Source organism: Cyanistes caeruleus, chromosome 3 (assembly GCF_971803275.1).
Source record: "Cyanistes caeruleus chromosome 3, bCyaCae1.hap1.1, whole genome shotgun sequence".
NCBI classification, from domain to species: Eukaryota; Metazoa; Chordata; class Aves; order Passeriformes; family Paridae; genus Cyanistes; species Cyanistes caeruleus.
In genome coordinates this window covers 87,396,779-87,417,462 of record NC_141703.1, presented here as the reverse complement: position 1 = coordinate 87,417,462, position 20,684 = coordinate 87,396,779, and the positions used below count along the sequence as shown (strand labels likewise).

The 20,684-nt window shown below is 40.1% G+C and overlaps 1 protein-coding gene and 1 long non-coding RNA gene across 2 annotated transcripts; one reads left to right on the top strand and one right to left on the bottom strand.

Annotated features, from left to right (window-relative positions):
• Nucleotides 1–794: 794 nt before the first annotated feature.
• CASP2 (caspase 2) lies at nucleotides 795–19,369 on the bottom strand. The gene is made up of 10 exons (XM_023939576.2): nucleotides 18,970–19,369; nucleotides 13,535–13,702; nucleotides 12,004–12,079; nucleotides 10,544–10,638; nucleotides 8,944–9,120; nucleotides 7,661–7,789; nucleotides 7,161–7,251; nucleotides 3,535–3,684; nucleotides 3,339–3,448; nucleotides 795–2,728 (listed from the first exon to the last, which is right to left on the bottom strand). Exons 1-10 carry the CDS (start codon nucleotides 19,117–19,119, stop codon nucleotides 2,594–2,596), a joined length of 1,281 nt encoding a protein of 426 aa, XP_023795344.1. The 5' UTR covers nucleotides 19,120–19,369; the 3' UTR covers nucleotides 795–2,593.
• On the top strand, nucleotides 19,367–20,632 carry LOC147654312 (uncharacterized). Its single transcript, XR_015284940.1, has 2 exons — nucleotides 19,367–19,453; nucleotides 19,768–20,632. It is a non-coding gene; the product is annotated as an uncharacterized LOC147654312 (long non-coding RNA).
• Nucleotides 20,633–20,684: the final 52 nt, after the last annotated feature.

Below are 20,684 nucleotides of genomic sequence, written 5' to 3'. Positions count from 1 at the left end.
TAGATTTCCTGTATCAGAATTTGGTATTTTTAATAAGCCAATGTACTCTTTCACTAAAAAGAGATAATGGAAGACAGGAAAAAACTCTTCAAGGTGTCATGGATGAAACAGGGTAAATTGCAACCTCTAGTGGATGTGGAGGCTAGGGATTATTTTTAGAGCTTACAAGAACAGAGCTTCTACCTTATTTCACACTAATTGAGTTTCTCCCAGGTGCATTCCTTTGATCTCAGCTTCCCTGCCCAGCAGTAAGATCATGGCTCACTTGTGAAGGTGGAACAGAAAGTTCTGTGTTGTACAGCTGCTCCCAGTTACAAGTCTTGGGCTTTATGCATCAGGCCTCTACACATTCCCTGGCATCCCTTCCTATGCAGCTCTCTGATCCCCTGGACCTTCCTCCACTTCCAGAATCACTCTGACAGATGGTATCTTCACTTTCTTTTCAGTCTCTTCCTCCCTCCAAAACTATTCTTTTCCAGGAACCCTTCATTTTGACACCTTTTCCTTCAAAAACACCAAGCTCAAAATTTTTCCAAGGTCAGTATTTTATGTGCTGAAGCACAACATCAGCTCCTACTTGGTGGTTCTGCCTCATATCTCTTTATTAATATATCAGTCTTTGGTCCAGGTGTTACCAAAATTTACAAGCAGCTCATAGTGGTTGCAGCTCTAAGTAGCAGGCTTCAAAACCCCCTCTGGGATGTGCTATTTCATGAAATCACACAAGACTCTCTTTACGTAGAACCTCCATTTCTGCAGAGGTGTAACTCTCCTAATGGAAGACACTGCTCAGATTAATCAAACAAAAATTCTTTATTTTGACACCTCAAGGCAGTAAAATACAATTATACAAAAAGATATACAAAAGTGGCAGTGATTATGCAACTTGATGCAATCCTACAGAAAATTAAGCCATCAGAATGGACTGCTTCATCAATAAACCTATCTGTAAAATATTGCACCATTTCATAGAGGGAGCGCTCAGGAAGACAGTGTTTATACTCCAGGGCGGTACAGGAGCCCCTAAACTGGTATATTTAGACTTCAGAGTAAGGCACCAATTGGCAAGTATGATTCTTGTTCTGTTCATCACATTGTGTGTAGGATAAATGCAGGATACGTGTTAATGCTGCACCTTTTCCAGCTGGAGGAAACACAGCCTTCATTTCCTAGGCAGAATAACAGAAAGAGCACATGCCTAGTTTTCCAGCCTCCCTCCATGTATCTTTGTGCTTCCTATTCATAATTCTATCCTGAAAAATATACTTTAAAAACTATACTTACATTTAAAAAAAGCCAGGAACTCTGTCAACTTAGTGCTACAAAATGGACTGAAGTGAGCTACCTGTAGTCCGTATGTAATCCAGTATCTCAGGATTTAGGGTCTACCACAAAAAGAGAACAATGCCCATCTCCCACATCCTATGGAGTGGGAGAAACTACAGTTGGACACAGCAGGACACAAATTACAACATGATAAGGCTGTGGCAGGAATTTCCAAAAGAAGTGACAGATTACGCTTTTAAATGATCATGGATTAAGAAAGAAAACTCACAGAACTGGACAATAATGTAAAACTCTTCCCTCTCATTTAAAAGGGAAGAAAACTGCAGTGATAAATACTCCAAGCAACACGCTTAGACTGTGAAGAGCTGCCTTGAATACTTTTGTTCATTAAAAAGAAAGAAGATCCTCTTGTACAAGACTGTAGTTTCGGGGCTTCAGTTGTACAGTGCAATTTATAGACTCCTGAGAAGTTGACGGACTGAACGTCTACTGTGACAAACAAGTACTATGGCAAACAAATTCCTCAAAAGGAATAGTCCATGCAGTTGCTCACTCTTGGGACCAAGGGGAGTTCATCTAGAATTTCTAGATTCAAAACTATTTCTGGAGTGTCTTATGCAGGCATATTTGTCTATGTGTATTTATGTGTCTGGTCATTTATATGCCAGGCATATATGTCTGGGTTTTGCTGATAATCTGGGATATCTTTTCTTGATGACTTGGCTATAGAAGACACGTAGAAAAATAGACTTTTAAGTGATCAAAACGTAAAGTGTTATGTACTGAGAACAATAACTTTGCATTTTAGAGAGGGGGAGGATTCTCCTTCATAAGGAGCCCTTTTCTAATGTGCACAGGAGTCTACTGTCCTGTATGAAGAATCATGCAGAAAGTATTTAAAATCGTTAGAGTACAAGCATAAGTAGCATCTTTTGACTGATTTTCCTTTCAGAAAGGCTTAACTTAAAAACTGTACTAGTAGTCCATTTCCATTTTCACATTCACTTTGTTTACAAATGTCCTTACATCTCCTTCCAAAGGATGTTCCCACTTCTTTCCAGTTCCAATGCTGATCTTCTTTCCATCACTTTCTATACATACAGAGCCAATTGGGATATTAGAATTTTAAACCCTGAACTGAGTCAGATTACAAGGAGAGTTGCCAGTTGATTTTTGAAAAAGACAAAGAATTATACTGGCACTGCTTGCTTGCACATCTTATGTCACAGCTTGTAAGAGTGAAAACAGATATCCATGGTCAAAGTTCAGCTTTGGCAGTGTCTCTCTTCAAACAGAGCTGGCAAGGTTATTTTCCTGGTAGATAGCCAGGAAACAGGTAAAGGTCTCGACAGAGTGTGCTGACATATTCTGACATTTCCTTGCAGCGGTGAAATTCGGTGCCTGGGGCATAACCTTCCCGTTGCTTGATTTGTCTATTCACCTAGGTGTGAGATTAAAAAAAAATTAAATTTAAGTAAATGGAAGGATAAAAAGGACAGAAGAAAAATGTAATTTAATGTAATTTCTTTCTGTACTCACAGATAATTATGTTTAATGTATTAAGTAGCCCCCTAACTATAAGAAGGATAAAGAACTAGGGTGCAGTTCCACAGCAGCTCAAGTTGCTGTGGTCACACTGCTTTTTTCACTACTCCTTCCTCCACTTTTCAGTCTTTACCTTATATGAGTACCGGTGCTTTTGCAGCTATGTTGTCTACGTGTTCAGGGAATTAATTCACCTGAAAACAAAAGCTATTTCTATAGAGGAAAAGGAATTCTTGGCAAGCAATATGAACTCTACTTGCAAGTTCACTATGCAACCACACAAATGAAACAGAAGGAGTCAAGGAAACAGCATCTTTACTTGGGTTAAACTGCTGTGGAACTGTATATAAATAAATAAATAAGAACGAGGAAAGAATTGTAATTTTGCTACAAACCAGGCAAGAGTAAGTGCTTTAATAGCACTAGATTAATCCTAGCATTTTGAAGCAATGGAAAGCCCTTCAAAACCAGGAAGGAGTGGGAGAATAAATGCCCTCGTGCTTTACCTTCACCAACATGTCAGCCACATGAGTGTGTTGGGAGTCCTCTGCAAACACTGAGGTGAGAGCCTCGACGTACCAGGACCCATGCTTGGTGTTTCGCATGGCTGCAGTGCCTGGTGAGAGAGTGTCCACCATCAAGACTTTTGGGGAACACAGACACATGAAACCTCCTTATGCCCAACACTTAGAGGCCAAGTACCTTTCAGACAAGCGTATCCACAGATCATATCTGAGCATGTCGGCAGCCGCAGCTTCAGACTTTCTTCCTTGTTCGCATCACTTTCCTCACAGCCTGGAGAATCTGACCGTCCTTTGCCATCTCGCTGATCCACTCCCCGGTCTACCTCATCTGTGGTGCCAATAAACAAGGAGAGGGAGAAGGGGGGAAGAAATTATCCTGAATTACTGGATGTAGCTTTCCTGGAGTTCCTTAGTTTTGTCATCAGCAACGCCACAACTACTGTCAAGCAGAAAGTTTTTGCATTAGCTCTAGGCTTTCTCATCTGTTTTAAACTCATCTGAAAGTTCTTCTGCGCAAACTAATGCAGAAACAATTGTTTCACCTGCTTAACCTAAACTGACTTGATCTGCATGCTGATTTCTGCTCCCACCTCTTCCTGTGCAGATCATGGGATAACCATGAAAGCAGGGATATTCCTGGCAGTTCTCCACCATTCATGGAAGGATTTGATGCCTAGTCACAAAGATTTTTTTTTCCACTCATACCTGCCCCAGAAATATCCAAAAATGTCTAGCTAACTATCTATTTACTGCAGAACTCAAAGAAGAGATGTAATTTTGGTTGCTAAGATCTACACCCAGGACATGCAGAAAACCTGGACCAAGTATCTCACCTAGTTCTAAAACCTGATTACAATACTGCTTGTTTCAACTAAAAGCATAAATTGTGCAGCAGAAAAACGCAAAATAATCTGACCCCAAACATGAGCGAGAACTCCAGCCCATGGAGATTAGTTTAAAACCTGGAGAGCATTTAATGCCCTTTCCAGGATTCATTAGTATGTATTATGCAAATGTAGATATTCTCAGTTGGTTTTCTACATGATGCAGAGTTTCCATTACAATCTCAACTAATTGCTTAGTGGTGGTAACTTTGACAGTCCAGCTGTGTTGCAAGAAAATTAAAATTTCATTTTACGGATTTTCCACATAATCTTGCCTTTTTGTTTTCTTCTATTCTAAGATGAGAATCTATTATTGTTACTTCCTAACAGCAGAATCAGAGTCTAGTGTTACAAGGTTTAAGTGTCCATTTCAGAGGCCTTCCTCCTAAGATGTTTCTCAATTTTTATTGCTAGCTCATGCCTAAATAATACATTTGGATTTCTAACCCTTTAACAGGCAGTGGCACAGGTGGCATCTCAATTTTGTGCAGAAAGTGGTCAGTTCATAAGTCAGCAACATTGTTCTTTTCCTCTAAAAAAAAAAAAGTGTGAGGGGTGTGATTGTCTGAAACAGCCTAGAATTAAAGTGTCCATAGCTCAGAATTTCATAATGGCTTCCATTAAGTTCCTTTCCTCATCTCTTCAGGGTAGCAATGCAAATTTTTTTCATTTTTAACCACACTTTTTTCATGTCTTTTATCACATTTCTCCAAATCCTTCCAGTTATCTGTCTTTTTAAAAATTTAGTGTACTGTTCACTGTGCATTTTATTTCAGAAGACTCAGGTAATTTTACAGTCAAACTCTATTATTCACACTGTCATCACCCCATTATGTATAAAATCAAAACTTTTTTTGATTAAAGCTTCAGAATTACACTTCAGAATTACACATCTTCCCTATGCATGTCTTCAAACACCACTCAGTCAACTTAACTAAAATGTGCAAAAGCACTAACCTCTAACTCACAGAGCCACTGCCAGAGATTCATCTAGTCTAAATTGTATTGAAGCTCTCAGTGGTTCTGCCAATTAATTTAAATAACTGCTAACTAGCCAATTACTAGAATAATTGCTCACTCTTTAGAATCTACTGCATCAAACACAGCTATATAGCAACTTCAAAGTTTCATTTTACACCACATTGAAACTCTTCCCATTGTTTTCTGTTGCCACTGGTTTTTGATCCATGACTGTAGGTGGACTACTTAACTTTAGTAGACTCCTGCCAAAAGCTCTTTGGGAATTAGGATTGTACCATCAGTTCTTTATCTACCTTTTAAAAATGAGTCATTAATAGAAGATAGAGCAGGCCTACAATGTAAGGTCAGAGAAGAAGAACAACTTATGCATTTCTCATCTTTTTTCCACTAGTTCCAGCTAACTTGTATGGCACAAATGGATTGATTACTATTTGAAATTTGACAATACTATTTACACAGTCCTTTGAATGCTGTCTAAAGGATACACATTTTTTGCGGGCAATTCAATTACTTTCTAACTGGCTTTCCCCTCCAGCTATTAATCAAGGTTTAAAAGAGGTTAGACAAGGCAGGGGTTTGCCTTCTTTGCTGTTTTTTTATTAAATTGAGTTTTTCCTTCCAGATTTTCAAGTATCTTAATCCTTTGTCTATTGCAATATCCTAGTTCTAAAGTATCCTAACTAGCAAGTTTTGCCACTTTTCCTTAACTGAAACTTTTTTTGGAATACAAAGGCCAAGCTTGATTTGTTAGTCTTAACAGGTAACATTACAGTCAAATAAACTTAATTACCTAATGAGGTCAGCTGAAAATGCTAGCTTTATTACACTTATTTCCACTCTGAGTCTGCACATTCACATTTGTTCAAGAGTATCTAAATGTTCATTCCCATAAGGAAAGCAGTCAGATTCAATTCATATTGCAAACATGCATGTTACAATATTCCCAAATGCTTAAAAGGATCAATTATTTCTGATCACCAAAATACTTCATGTAGACTTTGGGCTCTTCCCTGCATTGGGATTAAACAAGAGTAGAGACTAGAGGACAAACCATAAAGCTTGCTAAAAATGAGGAAGAAGGGAGACAACTGTGAGGAACAAGGGAAAAGCAGGGGGAAAAGCATATACACCAGGAAAACTCCTCTATCACAATGGAAAAAAAGAAACTGTAAGACAGAGCTTCATTTTGGAATACCTGCAATTTCACAGAGTCCAAAAATTCTTGAGGGAAAAATTTGGTTATAAGCAGATATGAAAAGTAGTTAGTTACAGAGGTGTTTGTTTAGTTAGAAAAGGAAGGAAAAGGAATAGCAGAATTAAAAATAAAAGGTATACAAAGCACAGAAAAGAAGTCTGTAAGAATCATGAAGAGTTCTGTACAACAACATGTAAGAATCCAACACCAGTATGTGGACAAGGGGCAAGGGAAGGTCATTTGAGGCTGAGAACAGACTAAGGTAAAGAAAAAAGACAAAACCCCAAAAATAACTGGAAGCAACTCTGACAGCTGAAGAGACAGCCACAAGAGACACAACACATGGAAGATCAAGAGAAAGACAGGACCTCAGCAAGGCTCCAGTGCTAGTGTACTGCTCCATGCTGTGCTGCTATTCGTGCATCATGTGCCCCACTCCCCCTACTGCAGGCACAGCACGAGGAAGCCTCAAGGGATGAGTGGGATATGGCAGAGCTTTATGTCACTAAAGTGCTCTGGGGTCTGCAAGTCAATGCACACACCTCATGCAGAGCTAAAGACACTTACAGAGCAACAGATGCAGTGGCAGCAGCAGGGCAGAGGGAGGTGAATATGGGTCCCACTTACACCTGAGAGAAGCAAAGAGGAAAGTTGACAGCAAGTTGAATGTGAGGGTGTGCATGTGTGCAAAATGAGCCTTTAATGGCATGCCAAGTACATGGCTTTTAGTGTTTGGGCACTCACCTCCCCGGCAGGCCTGAATAAAGAACATTTTGGGCTTATTCTGGAGATTTGGGCAGTTTGCATTATCAAAGAGCCGGAAAACCTCCTGCAACTGAGAGAAGAAAGAGGAAATTTCTTCACTGTAGTCTTCTGTAAGCCAACCCAGTCTTACCTTGCTTCCCTGTATTTTATTACCTCATCAGTCTTGGTATCTTCTCCTTTATCTGCAAACTCAGTGTGTGACAAACACATCCCTTCTCCACCCTCTCCCCAGACCCATACTTGCTTGGGTTCATGCACTCTACCTATTTATACAGAGAGATGATTTCTCCTACTTGCCATTTTTCATTTTCTCACAGACCTCCCACAGACAGCCCCCTGCCCTTTCCTTCCCTCCAGCCCATGTTTTTTTCTATTTTAAGAAATGTGAATCCTCAGTCTTGCATAATTTCTTGTTTTTTTTAACATTGTTAACTTCCTAGAGATAACCTACAACATAAGATCAGGACTCAGCAATATACCTCTAGCAGTTTGCCATCACTGCCATAAACCCCACCCTCCACACCATGGGAAGCCAGAGCTATAATGCAGGAATCCACATCTTGATGTTCTCGTAGCTTGGAGAATCTCTCCAATGAATTCTGCATCTCCTAGAACAGGGAAATAAAAGAAAAGTTCAATGCTTTCCAGACTTCCACAGGGAAAGTGAATCAATTTTCTGGAAAGAACACAAATGGCCCTCCTGTTACAAAGAAAACCCTTACACACATCAAATTTAACCCTTACACGCATCAAATATACATGAAAAAGACCTATTCTATTAAAAAAAAAAAAAAAAAAAAAGGCAAAATATTCTTGTTCTTTTATGCAATATTCAGTCTAAGTGTAACAGTGTGAAGCAGGAATCACTTAGGCCAACAGAGGAAACCAATTTTGCAGAGGTTTTACACTGACACTGGAATCTGGCCTGGATATTGGAGCAACTTAACAGATACATACTCTGGGACTTCACGCATTCAGACATTAGTTTTCAATTCAAAATTTAAACTGGAAGACTTTGGGAACTCTGACAACACAATAAGATATTTGCAGGTGCAAATATCTTATATCAATGCTGCAAAAGCTCTGTTCTTGAATAAAACACTCTTTAACAGGTCCTGTATCACTTGAATTCATAGGTATTTAAAAGGACTAAGACCAAATGATGCTGGAGAGGACAGCAACTGCATTCCTAAGGAGAATGGCTTGATTATGTTAGTCATGGAACACAACCAATTTACCTAAGTGAAGCACATACACATTTTTAGCAAAGACTTAAAGAGCTGAACTGAACTACATGGATACTGGAAAACTGATAAACAGGATCCTAGCTGACATCATCAGTGACAAGAAAACATCACAGTAGCAAAGACTACATTAAATATTTGCAAAGTTTAACTTTTAGGAGAGTAGGACACTGGAAAAGTCTATCTAAAGTAAACAGAAGACTTTATTCATTTGTGCTTTTAACACACATGCCAGGTGTGGTCTCAAAATTCTTGCCCTTTGCACTAGGGTCAGACAAGAGTAATACCTCTTGTAGTCCTTTGTGATACTACTATGCATGGGAAGAGCTCAGCTTTCCAAGCTTTCTCATGTTGATCAGTATGAGAGCAGACATCACCATGTTTAGCCTTATTTTCTGTCCTTCATTGATAATTCATATCTTCAATGCTTAGCTAGGAACCAAAGGGAACCTCTTGAGACAACTATGAAACAAACTCTCAGCCACACCAGTTGTGAAGTACTGGGATTAGCCCCATACCTGTGCAGTTTGATCACAAAAAACGGTGACTTGATACCCGAGATGCTTGAAAAGCATCTCCAGGGAAGCACAGTCCACGTCTCCCCCTGTGCGATATTCCAGGTCGCTCTCACTGCTGAAACGGACATTGCTGAGGATCAGTGCTAAGCCTCGGGGCTCTGATGTCAGCTTGTATGCCTGAAAGGAAGATTAAAAATGGGTAAATTTAGACTACACAAGGAAATAATGGTGTGTTAGAATAGAACAGCTATCATTCCACACCAACTTGATATGCCTGTGCTTGCCAGCCTCCACAACTGACAATGCTACAATACTACTATTAATAAGTTAGACTGGCTTGCCTTATTCCTCATTTTAAAAGAAACACAGCTTACCCATTTCAAACTGTGAATTAGATATTGCTAACTTTTTCCCCTTTCCTCACCCCAACAGGGCCCCATATATTTGTGTCACCCCCAAAGGACAACACAATGTAAAATCTAGCTAACATTTTTAACTGCTGTTGGGAGCAGCGAGAGATGTAAAACAGCAATGAGTGCAATTGTAACAGCAAGGGACCATCAGCCACTGATCTTTAAAATTATGCAACTGGCAAAAGAGGTTAACAGGAAAAGAACTAATTTAAGAGGGGTGCCTTCAGATTAAGCTCCCTCTCTGTCCCTACCACTCTAACAACAACAAACCAATAGTAATTCACTTACTAACACTCCCATAAACTGGAAGTAAAATTTAACAGCAAAGGACAATATCAAATAAGCTGTATCCAGACACAGATGTAAAAGGAGCTCAGTCAAGCTCACACTGGCACTGCTTATTAATCAAGTCATGCCCACAGGCAGTTTCAAAAAACCCCACAACAACAACCCCCCAAAAAACCAAACCCAACCCAAACAAAAAACAACACACAAACAAAAACTGTTTTGTTATACACAGACCCTCTGACATTGCATAACCCTAATGAAATATTTATCCCACAACACAAAGTAATTTTTGCTTAAGGCCACCCCACCACAATCTATGCTTTACAGACAGAATGAACAACAAGTAATTAGAGTACACATATAATTTCAAACACTGCAGCAGAAAGATTAGAAATTCAGATTGTTCTACCCACATGTAGAATTCTAGCACAGAATCCTGATCTGGTTATTAGGCCTAAGAACTCTGCTGGGTACAGTTGGCAATTAAAACAGACAACTTTCTAGTTTAAAGCAGTTCTACTATCTTAAAGTAATTTACAGGGTTTGTCATCTTACAGAAGATGAGGACATAGACAAATAAGCTTAGACAATATTACTGACAGCTCAAAGAGAGCAATAGTAGAGAAGATATTTCACCAGGCTCTTCACAATCAAAAAAACGGAGGCAAAGATTTGTTAAGAGTTACAGAACTTCTTCTCAGTATTTCGTGACACTTGTAAATGAGAACCACATCAAATGGAGCACGACTGGTAACACCTTTCAGTCACACAAATAGCACAACCCCGATCTGCATCCCAGTGAAGCATTTCAACTCAATTTTAAGTGGTACATGTTCAGCTGATAGATCCAAACATCTCATATGTCTCACATCTTAAGACTTCCTCTGCCAACAACTTACCAAGTGCTGATGATTGTGATAAAATTCAGGAGTGCAATACTTCACTGGAGGAACTGAGGGACCATCTCCATTATCCAAGGAATGTTCTATTGGTTCTGTGCAAAACCAAATATATCAATAAAAACAAAAAAAAAATCAGACACAAAGGTTCTGCATTAAGGTAGAAACTTGCAAATTCTGAGCTATATTTATTTATGCATATTTCATACCTCCAAAAATTTTGTTTGATCAGGGACTACTGACACAAAATGAAACACAGAAGAGAAAAAAAAAGTACTATAATGGTATACTTATTTTATTTATTTTAACTGACAGCATTTATTTTTGCTTGTATGTGGGTTAGCCTTATCTAAAGCCTAGTCTAGAGTATGAAAACAGAATTCTCATCTAATTTAAGATGCTTGTGCTTTTTGCTGTTTTGCACAGTATGTTCTTACTTCCGGAGTTTGGCTGAAGAAATGTTGCTAGAAAATTTCAAACAGAATAGTTCTTTCCTTTCATAAAAGGCCTCCCATCCTGAACACATGCATAAGTGATCAAACGAGACAATTTTAACTTTCATGAAGTGCAAAGCCCTTTTCTTTTTTTCTCTGCCTCTGAACACCTTCCTCTGGATAACAGCAGATGAGGGGAATGATAATCAACTATCTGCCATTTACAGACAAACACTCACTCCTCTGTACCGAAGAAACTGAGCTAATGGCATTCACGATCTCTTCTGAAATCCTCTTTCAGCCTTTTGAGGCATGGCTCTCCTGGTTGGAGGAACATATGCTCTAAAAAAATCAAAACAACCCAACCTAAAACCCTTGCACATAAATAAAAGTTTCCAAAAAGTAGGCACTTTAACACCAGCAAGAGTTCCTAGGAACCAGCATAAAGGTAAACCTGCAGTTAGGGAAAAAGTACTCCAGGCATTACCAGAGGCAACATAAAAACTAGCAAGAAGATTAATTCCAACAGTTCTTTATTAGACCAGTCCCCTGGTCTAAGTTGCAAATGCATGTTAATGAAAAGCTGATTTGCTGCACTTGATAGAAGCTACAGAAGAGCAAGCTGGACCCACATTACACATATAAGGCCTTAAACTAAATTTTTAAGAAGGAAGTCTTGGTTAAGGAACACTGCCTGAAGTCAGTATCTTATCAGAGTGCTAGCTCAATGAAATTCTATTAAAAAATCTTCAAGAAAACCTTTGCAAAATCTAGAATTTTACTGACGTACTGTTTTACGCAACTAAGCGTCCCATAAGAATAAACGAAGCTAACAAGAAACATGTATTGGCTGTCTCTTCCCAAATGCTATAAAGCACCCTCCTTGATCATAATACAGTCAGTTTACTGTTAAGTTTGTACTCCTGGGATGAACCAAGTGGTGGCAAGCTTATTTCTAGAATTGAATTAAGACAGTCTTAAGAAATTGGCAGGAGCCAACCAGGTAGCAAATCATGCACAACTCACCAAGCCAACGGGCTCTCTTTGAATTACAGGACTCTCTGGCAGGGTATGGAAGATCTGACTCATGACAGTGTTCAAGCTAAAAGACATCAATAAATCCATGAAAAAAGTAGCATAAAATACTGGGTTTTTTTTCTTTATAGTACAAAGCTGAAGATATCATGGAAGAAAAGATACATGCATTTATATACACATAAAAATGACTGTATTATGATAATAATAATAAATGCCAGTATTATGGTCCACTTCCAAAAGAAACACCATGACAAGACAGCAGCAGCACTTTCTCTCAATGCAGGACTCCTCTCCTTTGATCATCTCCACTTCTACCCAAATCCTCAGTTTAGAATCTATTAGCTGGGGTCATCTTAGCTTCCTTGGTTTTAACAAAAACTTGATTTGTCTGGTGATTCCTCTATTTTTGTTTGCTGGCAAGATTTCATTGTTTGCATAGTAAAGTAAAACTGAAACCAAAAAGTTAAAAGGGTAGTCTGATAAATGATACTTTTTAGTAAGGGAATATTTGTCTAGAAGTATTTACTCTCCTTTCCTTTGTATAAAGTATGTTAACTGAGAGTTTCCATCCTTGCCAATGCACAAAGAACATGGAATCTTTGCAAAATTCTTCCTTTAGTACAACACTAACTACACATAGTGAAAAGGGAAAAAAAAAATAAATAAAATAAAAGTATTTGTTTCCTTAAGAGCTTACTCAGGCAATCACTGAACATTAAACCAAAAAAAGTTCAGAGAAAAAATTACTTTTCTTTCAATTTTTAGATCACTGATTACACATCCATTAAGAACTTGCTGGATGTAAAAACACTGCAGGAACCTTGTACAGCTCAACAAAAAGAAGTGCAAAGTCCTGTGCCTGGGGCAGATCACTCCCATCACCAATACATCCGAGGGGCAAACCAGTTGGGAAGGACTTGGTGTTGCCTAAGTCAAACAGGAGCCACCAGTGTACCCTGGGCTGCACTGGAAGGAGTGATGCCAGCAGAAGAGATGAAGGAGGTGATCCCTCATCCCTCAAGGCAAGCTCATCAATGTGTATGAATACCTGCAAGGAGGGCACAAGGAGGGCAGAGCCAGGCTCTTTTCAGTGGTGCCCAGTGGCAGACCCAGAGGCCATGGGCACAAACTGAAACACAGTTTGTTTGTTTATTGTTTATGCTTGTTTATTGTGAGGTGCCTGAGCACTGCAGGAGGTTCCCCAGAGAGGCTGCAGTTTCCATCCCTGCAGATATTCAGAAACTGCCTGGATGTGACCCTGGAAGCCTACTGAAGGTAATACTTGAGCAGGGAAGTTGGAAGAGATGACTTCCAGAGGCCCTTTCCAACCTCCACCACCTTGTGATTCTTTATGAAAATTCTCTTCTTCCCAAGTTTCTTCCTCTCTGCTTTTACTAAAGCTACTACAAGTTTCAACTTGCAACAAAACCATTCTATCCTTTGTAAACAATTGAGTTTTTCCCATTTTATAAAGCTGCTTTTGTGCCCAAATCCATCTTATTTTTTAAAACTGCTGTACCCTTGCAATCTCATGGCTCAGGTTGGACATTGTCTTCAGGATCACTGCCTCCAGATGCTGCTGTTGGGTTTCTCGCAGAGCTTCACAGAAGGCCGAGAAGGCATTGGGGCCTCTCTTGGGCAGCAAATTGAGGAATTCCACGTTTCGGTCAAAGCTCCCAGACTTGGCCTGAACCCAGAGGAAACAAAGAAATTAAATCCATATTCAAGTAACACCTGACATAATTAACTTTAAATGAATCATCAGAACAACTTTTTCCTTTTTTTTTTATTTCAGAAAAACATTCCACCGCTATGCTTAGCTGTGCTAGATCCATCACAATCTTCCTAGCTGATTTCATTCACACTCCTCTCCTCCTATTTGCACAAGAGTGGGAGTACATAACAACAGAACAAGCCAAAAGTTCACACATGACCACACACAGTAATAAACCGTATCCTTTCTAAAATTTTACTTCCAGTTTCCACTGGAATAGTATCTACTTCTCTGAATACACAAAGTGGAAAATAATGCTTCTACTACTATTCAGTAGTTTATGTTGTTATGCAAATCCTCCAGAAAACATTAAGTAAAATACATACTATATGCAGTCAATTCTAGAATGGTATTTCCTATGTACAGATGAACACTTAAACCAATGAAGCAATATATATTAGTACATGTGGAAAAGTAACCATCAAAAAATGAAACAGTGCCAAGAAGTTCTAATTGTTAGAATATGAACAGGTATTTGCCAACAAATTGTATAAATTACACAATTATACCCTTCCCTGTCAAATCTAAACCACACCAAGAATCACATAACAAAATACTGGGTATCAGAAATAAATTTTATTTATTTGGAATTCATCCTATTTTTTAAATTTTCACTTAGATACAAGATCTCTCCTTTTGGTGGACAACTGGGAATAGCTGATAAGTTGCACAGAATTAAGGCCTAACAACACAGCAATCACAGAAAAATCAGAAAAAAAAAGAGCCTTGGGGTGCATGTGTAGGTCTTCTGCTACAGAAGATATCACAGCATCTGGTTTCATTCATAATTATCAAGCTCAATGTCAAAAATAGTTTGGTTTTGGCCCCAATGCATTGTTTGGGAGGATATTGCAAAATCTGGTTGATCCAATGTTTATGAACCTATTTATAATTTTAGATCTATATTCATTCATGACTGACTAAGAGCATTTATTTTTATCAACAGTGTTCCTTGACTTCAGTGTTCTGTCCTTTCCCTTATTTATCAAACTTCTTTCTATAAATTTGTCTTGATTTGCTACAGGAAGCAAGTTACTTTCTTTCATAAATGGCCTCTTAACATTGTAAGTACCTTTTCCTATTCCCACAGGATTCTGAATTTTCTGAGTACTATTGACTAGAAGTACTGATAATAATGTCTTACTTGTGTCTTCCCAGAAATATGAAAGTACCTTTCTCCTGGTAACACTGCTCCATTAGTCCATTGAAAATAACCAGCTCCATGTATTTGTATTGTGCTGTAAATTCATTGAACTTTATTGTAACTAATAAAGTAAATTGAGACTTGATTTCTAAAGTATCTTTTTCTTCCCTTCTAGAAGATCTGCAGCTGTTTTGGGACAAGCTAAAGGTAATTCATCTTTTTCACAGTCTATGATTCTAAGCCATAAATGATAGTTAAGAACACAAGCTGACCTCAAGGACCAGAACATTAGTTTTATTGAAAAATTTAAGAAATTTCCATAATGTTCATATTCTGCACAGCACAGCAGTCAGCTTTTGGCAGACTTCTTCCTTAATGCTTCCTTAAACACTCACAGGGCTGTGCCTCCTGATATGACTTCATCTTCACATCACATTTAGGTTATTCTACATAATGTTCAGCAAGCATTCAGAATAAGACACTTCTTTCATTTTATTTCCCAATACATCCTTAATTTATTTCTTTACCCTCACAGATGGGTTTGATAATCTGCATAACAGAAACTAGTTGTAAATAAATTCTGAATTAGTCCTATTACACACCCGCAGAATCCATAGAAAAAGCATATATAATTGACAAACATCCTAATCAAATTTACATCACTTGTCAAAACCAGTGACCCCTTCATTACCATCTAGTGACCAACAGAATATTTAAATCTCTGTATCTATACAATCTCAGTCTTTGATTACAGTACAGAGTACTCGTTTAAAAAGAAAGCAAGCCCCTGCTACCAGATCTGCAATTTTAGAAGTCCATCCCAGAGCTCTGGAAGAACATCTGAGGCTCCAACAAGAAGGCAAGTAGATGTTGGAGCTTGCCTTAAAAACAGCTGTTTCCACTGTCCCACTTTATTTCCACCATAATTTTTCCCTTGTGTTTGAAATCCCCCTCTTCTGGGTTTTCACCTAGATAATTATAGCATCATTTTCACCACAGTGAAAAAAAGTAAACACAGTTTTTTTCTTTACTCTTTGAAAGTGTATACAGTAGAAAAAAACTCTCATGGTTTAGTATCTTTCTGAATGACCCAATTTAAATTCAATACCATCAGATCCTACTATCTCCCCACATTTCAGACATCAAAGGAAGCAGCTTCTATTTACTGATTCTTCTCCAGTGTTGCACACCTATAGACACTCTCCTTTTCATATTCCTTGTGAGTGCTTCATCCAGTTCAACCACCTTTACCTTCAGTGGCTCTTCCTGCAACACACTCCCTATTCCATCTTTTTCTTACTTGTGGTAAAGTTTCAGTTCTGATTTGACACCTCACACTTGGAAAAAATGTCATGCTTCATCTCCCTGAGCTCCTTGATTTATTTCACTTCTCTTAGATTACAGAAATTTATTTAAGTTCTCTATTTCCAGAACCATTTTCTTCTTTTTTTTAGCTTAAATCAAGCTATTAGGACCAGTGTAACTGTTGTGTTTTTAAGAAAAGATGATTCAGAACATAACTATTTATCCAGATCTTGATTTCCTGACTTATTGGGGGTGCAGGAGGATATATATAGAACCAGTCAGTTATAATATCCAGGACAATCTATTCTCTTTCATCGGAAAATGGCATTTGGCTCCTCCTGTTTCCATTAAGGTACTGATGATCAGCATCACGATACATTTTCAATAACAGGCTACTTAACAGCACTTCTAAGACCTGTGCTCACATTTGCCAGAGACAGGAAGAATATTAAATATTCACAGACCTACTACAAGAAAATGAAAGCCAAAGTGTTTTCCACTTGAACAATTTTTTTTTAAAATGCACTTTACTTTTTCTCCACAGCACTCCTACCTCTAGGACTATCCAGTAAATGTTCCCTTCACTTCTATCCTTCTAGTACAATGCATATTTTGCAGTTGCAGCTTTCCTTCTACCTCTGCCATACTTTAATTTTTCTTGCAATTTCCAGAGCAATACCCTGCAACAGTACTTCAAGTCACTCCTGTTCTGTTGCTCAGGCTGCTAGTGCTATTTATACATATTTAAGCTCTTAGTTAGGTGTGTTTATTGTATTAGGCATAGTTTTCCCACTAAGCTATTGCTCTTTACCATCCATCATTACTTATCCATCATAACACCTTTCTCCTTACTGATAATCCATTACTAAGTATTGTTGCATTCCCTTTTACTCACATCTGAAGGGGAAAGTTCCTTTAGGCTTCTTCCCTTCTGTCTCAGTTTAGTACTTTTTAACTACAACAGCATCTTGCCAAAAAGAGTACTTCCCCTGTCATTACCTTACATCTGAGAGGATTTTGTTTTTCCTTTTCTTCCCTTATCCCTGCTCCCCCTTTGGTGACAAACTGCAAGCCATCAAAAGCCCAGTCCAACTCACCATCCACACTTCAGCAATGCTGTTGCTTAACCCCAGTGGGCTGCTAAGCATCAGATGCTCAGTTACTTCCTCCCCAAGTGGAACAGTGGGGAGAATCCAAAGAACTAAAGTGAGAAAAGTTGAGACAAAGATGGTTTAAGATGTAAAGTAAAAGCCACCCACACAAAGCAAAATAAAGAATTCATCCACTACTTCCTGTTGGCAGGCAGTGTTCAGCCATTCCACAGATTCCCAAGGACAGCGGGGCTCCATCACTCACAATGGTGACTTAGAATCACAGAATATTCTGAGAGGGAAGGGACCCACAAGGATCATTGAGTCAAACATTTAAGTGAATGGCCAATACAGGGATCACACACAAGACCTCAGCATCATTAGCACCATGTTCTGCCACTCAGTTTGCCCTTCCTTCCTTCTTCTTCCCCTACCTTTACATGCTGACCATGACACCAAATGGAGAGGGACATCCCTTGGGTCATCTGGGGTCAGCTGTCTCGGACATGTGTCCCCCCCACTTTCCCCAACTTCTTGTGCACCTCCAGCACTGCTGGTGGGGTGGGGTGAGAAGAAAAGGCCTTGGCTCTGGGTCAGCGCTGCTCACAATAACTAACATACCTCTACATTAACCACACTGTTTCCTGCACGAATCCAAAACACAGCCCCATACCAGCTACCATGAAGAAATCAACTACTTCAGCCCAAACCTGGAGAAGCCCTTGATTCATTCTCTGGCTTGCACTGTTTCACGGTATCTTTGTTCTCTTCCACCAGGGACTGGAGCTATTTCAGGTGAGACTGCCTGGAGCACCCACAATTCATAACTAATATCCTTGACAGGCCCCATGAGGCACCTAATATTATCTTTGCGTCACAGTAAGCAAAGTGATTCACATTATCTTTGACAGTGACTCAAAATTAATCAGGAAGTTAGTTATTCACCGCTATCAAAACCTTAGCAGTAAGACCTGACATGCACCTGACGTGCAGCTTCAGCCACTTCCTTTCCAGCCTGCTTTCTTTGGAAATCCTGCATGTCCATCCTGCACAGTGTTCTGTGCATTACCACCTCTCTGGGAAAAATCCCAAGCTATTTCAAATAACTTCTCTCCACACTTCTTTCCCACTGCACAGGGAAAGTAAACACGAGCCTACAAATAAACAGCATTTGCTATTTGACAGTGAACCTTGAACCTTGCAATGTGCTTCACACCACTTACAAAAACATAATGAAAAATTATTTATAAGGAGGATGCCACAGCGAACTGGTATATAACATACTCATTCGCTTATTTTCAGAGTATCGTTTGGAAATATATATTATTCCTGCTTTTTCACGTGAAAAAAAAAAAGATAAGGGCGAAACTACAATAAAGGACTGGAAGTAACTATCCGATCCACAGAGCGCAGCCTGCTGCAGCTGCACACCAGAACACAAGGAATCTTAGAGGAAATGCGCTATTTCTTCCTAAAAAAAGCACCTTGCAGCTCTCCTGCACGCTGCAACCAAACCCCTGCAGGTCCTCTGAGGGCAATCGCACCGAAACCTGCAGGTAACAGGTGAGTTCCTTCCACGCCGCCTCTGCAAGGAAAGACACCGAGCTCAGCCGGAAATAAAGCTCAACGCGCGATAATACCTGTATCATTTCCACCATCTCCGCGGTGATGATGTCCTTCTCCACCATGTGCTGCACCAGCACATTCAACACCAGCTGCTTGGCCAGCATCACCCGATTCTTCTTCAGCGCTTCCTGGTGGCACCGCTGCATGCCGCACGCCGCCAGCATCCTGGGAGGAGCGGGGACACCAGGGCCGAGCGCCGCGGCAAGGAGCCACCCGCGTCCCCGTCGCGGCTTTCGGCTCGGGGGGAAGCGGCGGGACCCCGCGGGCTGCGGCCGCCACCTGACGACGGGCGGGCGGGCGGGCGGAAAGTATGGCCGGCCCTCCCGCCTTTTCCCGGCGACCCCCGCGATTCAAACGGCGGGACGCCCTTCTCGCCGTCACGTGACCGCGGCGCGCGGGACGCGCTTTCCCGCCTCTTCCTGCGCCGGGCTGGGGAGCGGCCCCTCAGGGAGTGCGGAGCCGGGGCACGGGCTGGGCCTGTCGGGAGGAGTACCGGGGGTGCGGCTTTCCTAGGAAGCCTTCTTCTTTTTGTTTTGCTTTTTGTTTTGCTTTTTGTTTTGCTTTTTGTTTTTTGGGGTTTTTTTTAACCTATTTTAGTTTTTTGCTTTTTTCTATTTTAGTTTTAGTTTCTTTTGCCTCTGCTGAGATGGGTTTCTGCGGGAATCAGCTGCAGTCAGAAATGATAACGTGCTTGTAACTAAGAGGGAGGGAGAAATGGAGCGCACGGGATGTGTAGAGAAATAGGAAGGGAAATACAAAGGGAAAATCAAGTGAGCATCCTAGCGAAAGCAAATTCACGGCTCTCGTTACAGAACCAGTTGGAAAGGACCTCTGAGATCACCAACCTTTGACCAAAAACCATGACAAGTAGACCATAGTGCTGAGTGCCACGTCCAGTCTTTCCTTAAACACCTCCAGGGATGGTGACTCCACCACCTCTTGTGCAGCCCCAATGCTCGACAACTCTCCTGAGAAGAAATTCCTCCTGATGTCCAGCCTGAACCTCCCCTGGCACAGCTTGAGGCCAATCCCTCTGGCCCTGCCTCTGGTTGCCTGGGAGAAGAGACCAAGCCCCAGCCGGCTGCAGCCTCCTTTCAGGGAGCTGTAGAGAGCGATAAAGTCTCCCCTGAGCCTTCTCCAGGCTAAACTATCCCAGCTCCCACAGCTGCTCCTCATACAACTTAAAAAAAAAAAGTTACTTAAAGCTTCAGATGGCTTCTGCACATTATTCTTTAGCTCATAGATGTCCTGGCACACAGGAATTTTTATCTGCTAAAGATTAACACAAGTACAAAGGCCTGACAACTTTACAAATGTCGAAGACAAAACTGTACTGATTGTAACTGGTGACATTTTTGGTCTTTGGTTTGGCTAGTTTTTAGTCTGTTCTGGTCACCTGAATTTCTTCCTGACTCCTGGCAATTTGGTGCACTCAGGAAGGTCCTGAGTTGCCCAGTTTAAGACGCAAAGTTTCTATGCCTGTGTCACATACCTGTGACACCCTTTGGTGAGGTTTTTTTCTGTTAACACAGGAGGGAAATGCAAGTAGTGATTGACATTAAAGAAACCACATTGCCTTGATCAGCAAATTTGTCTCTCCTAATACTTCCATGATAGAGGTATCATAATTGTTTCATCAATAATGATAATAAAGTGTTTCAGCTGTCGATTCAGAAATGGAACTCCTCTCTTTTTTCTAAGCCAAGATTATCAAACAAGCAGAATGCAA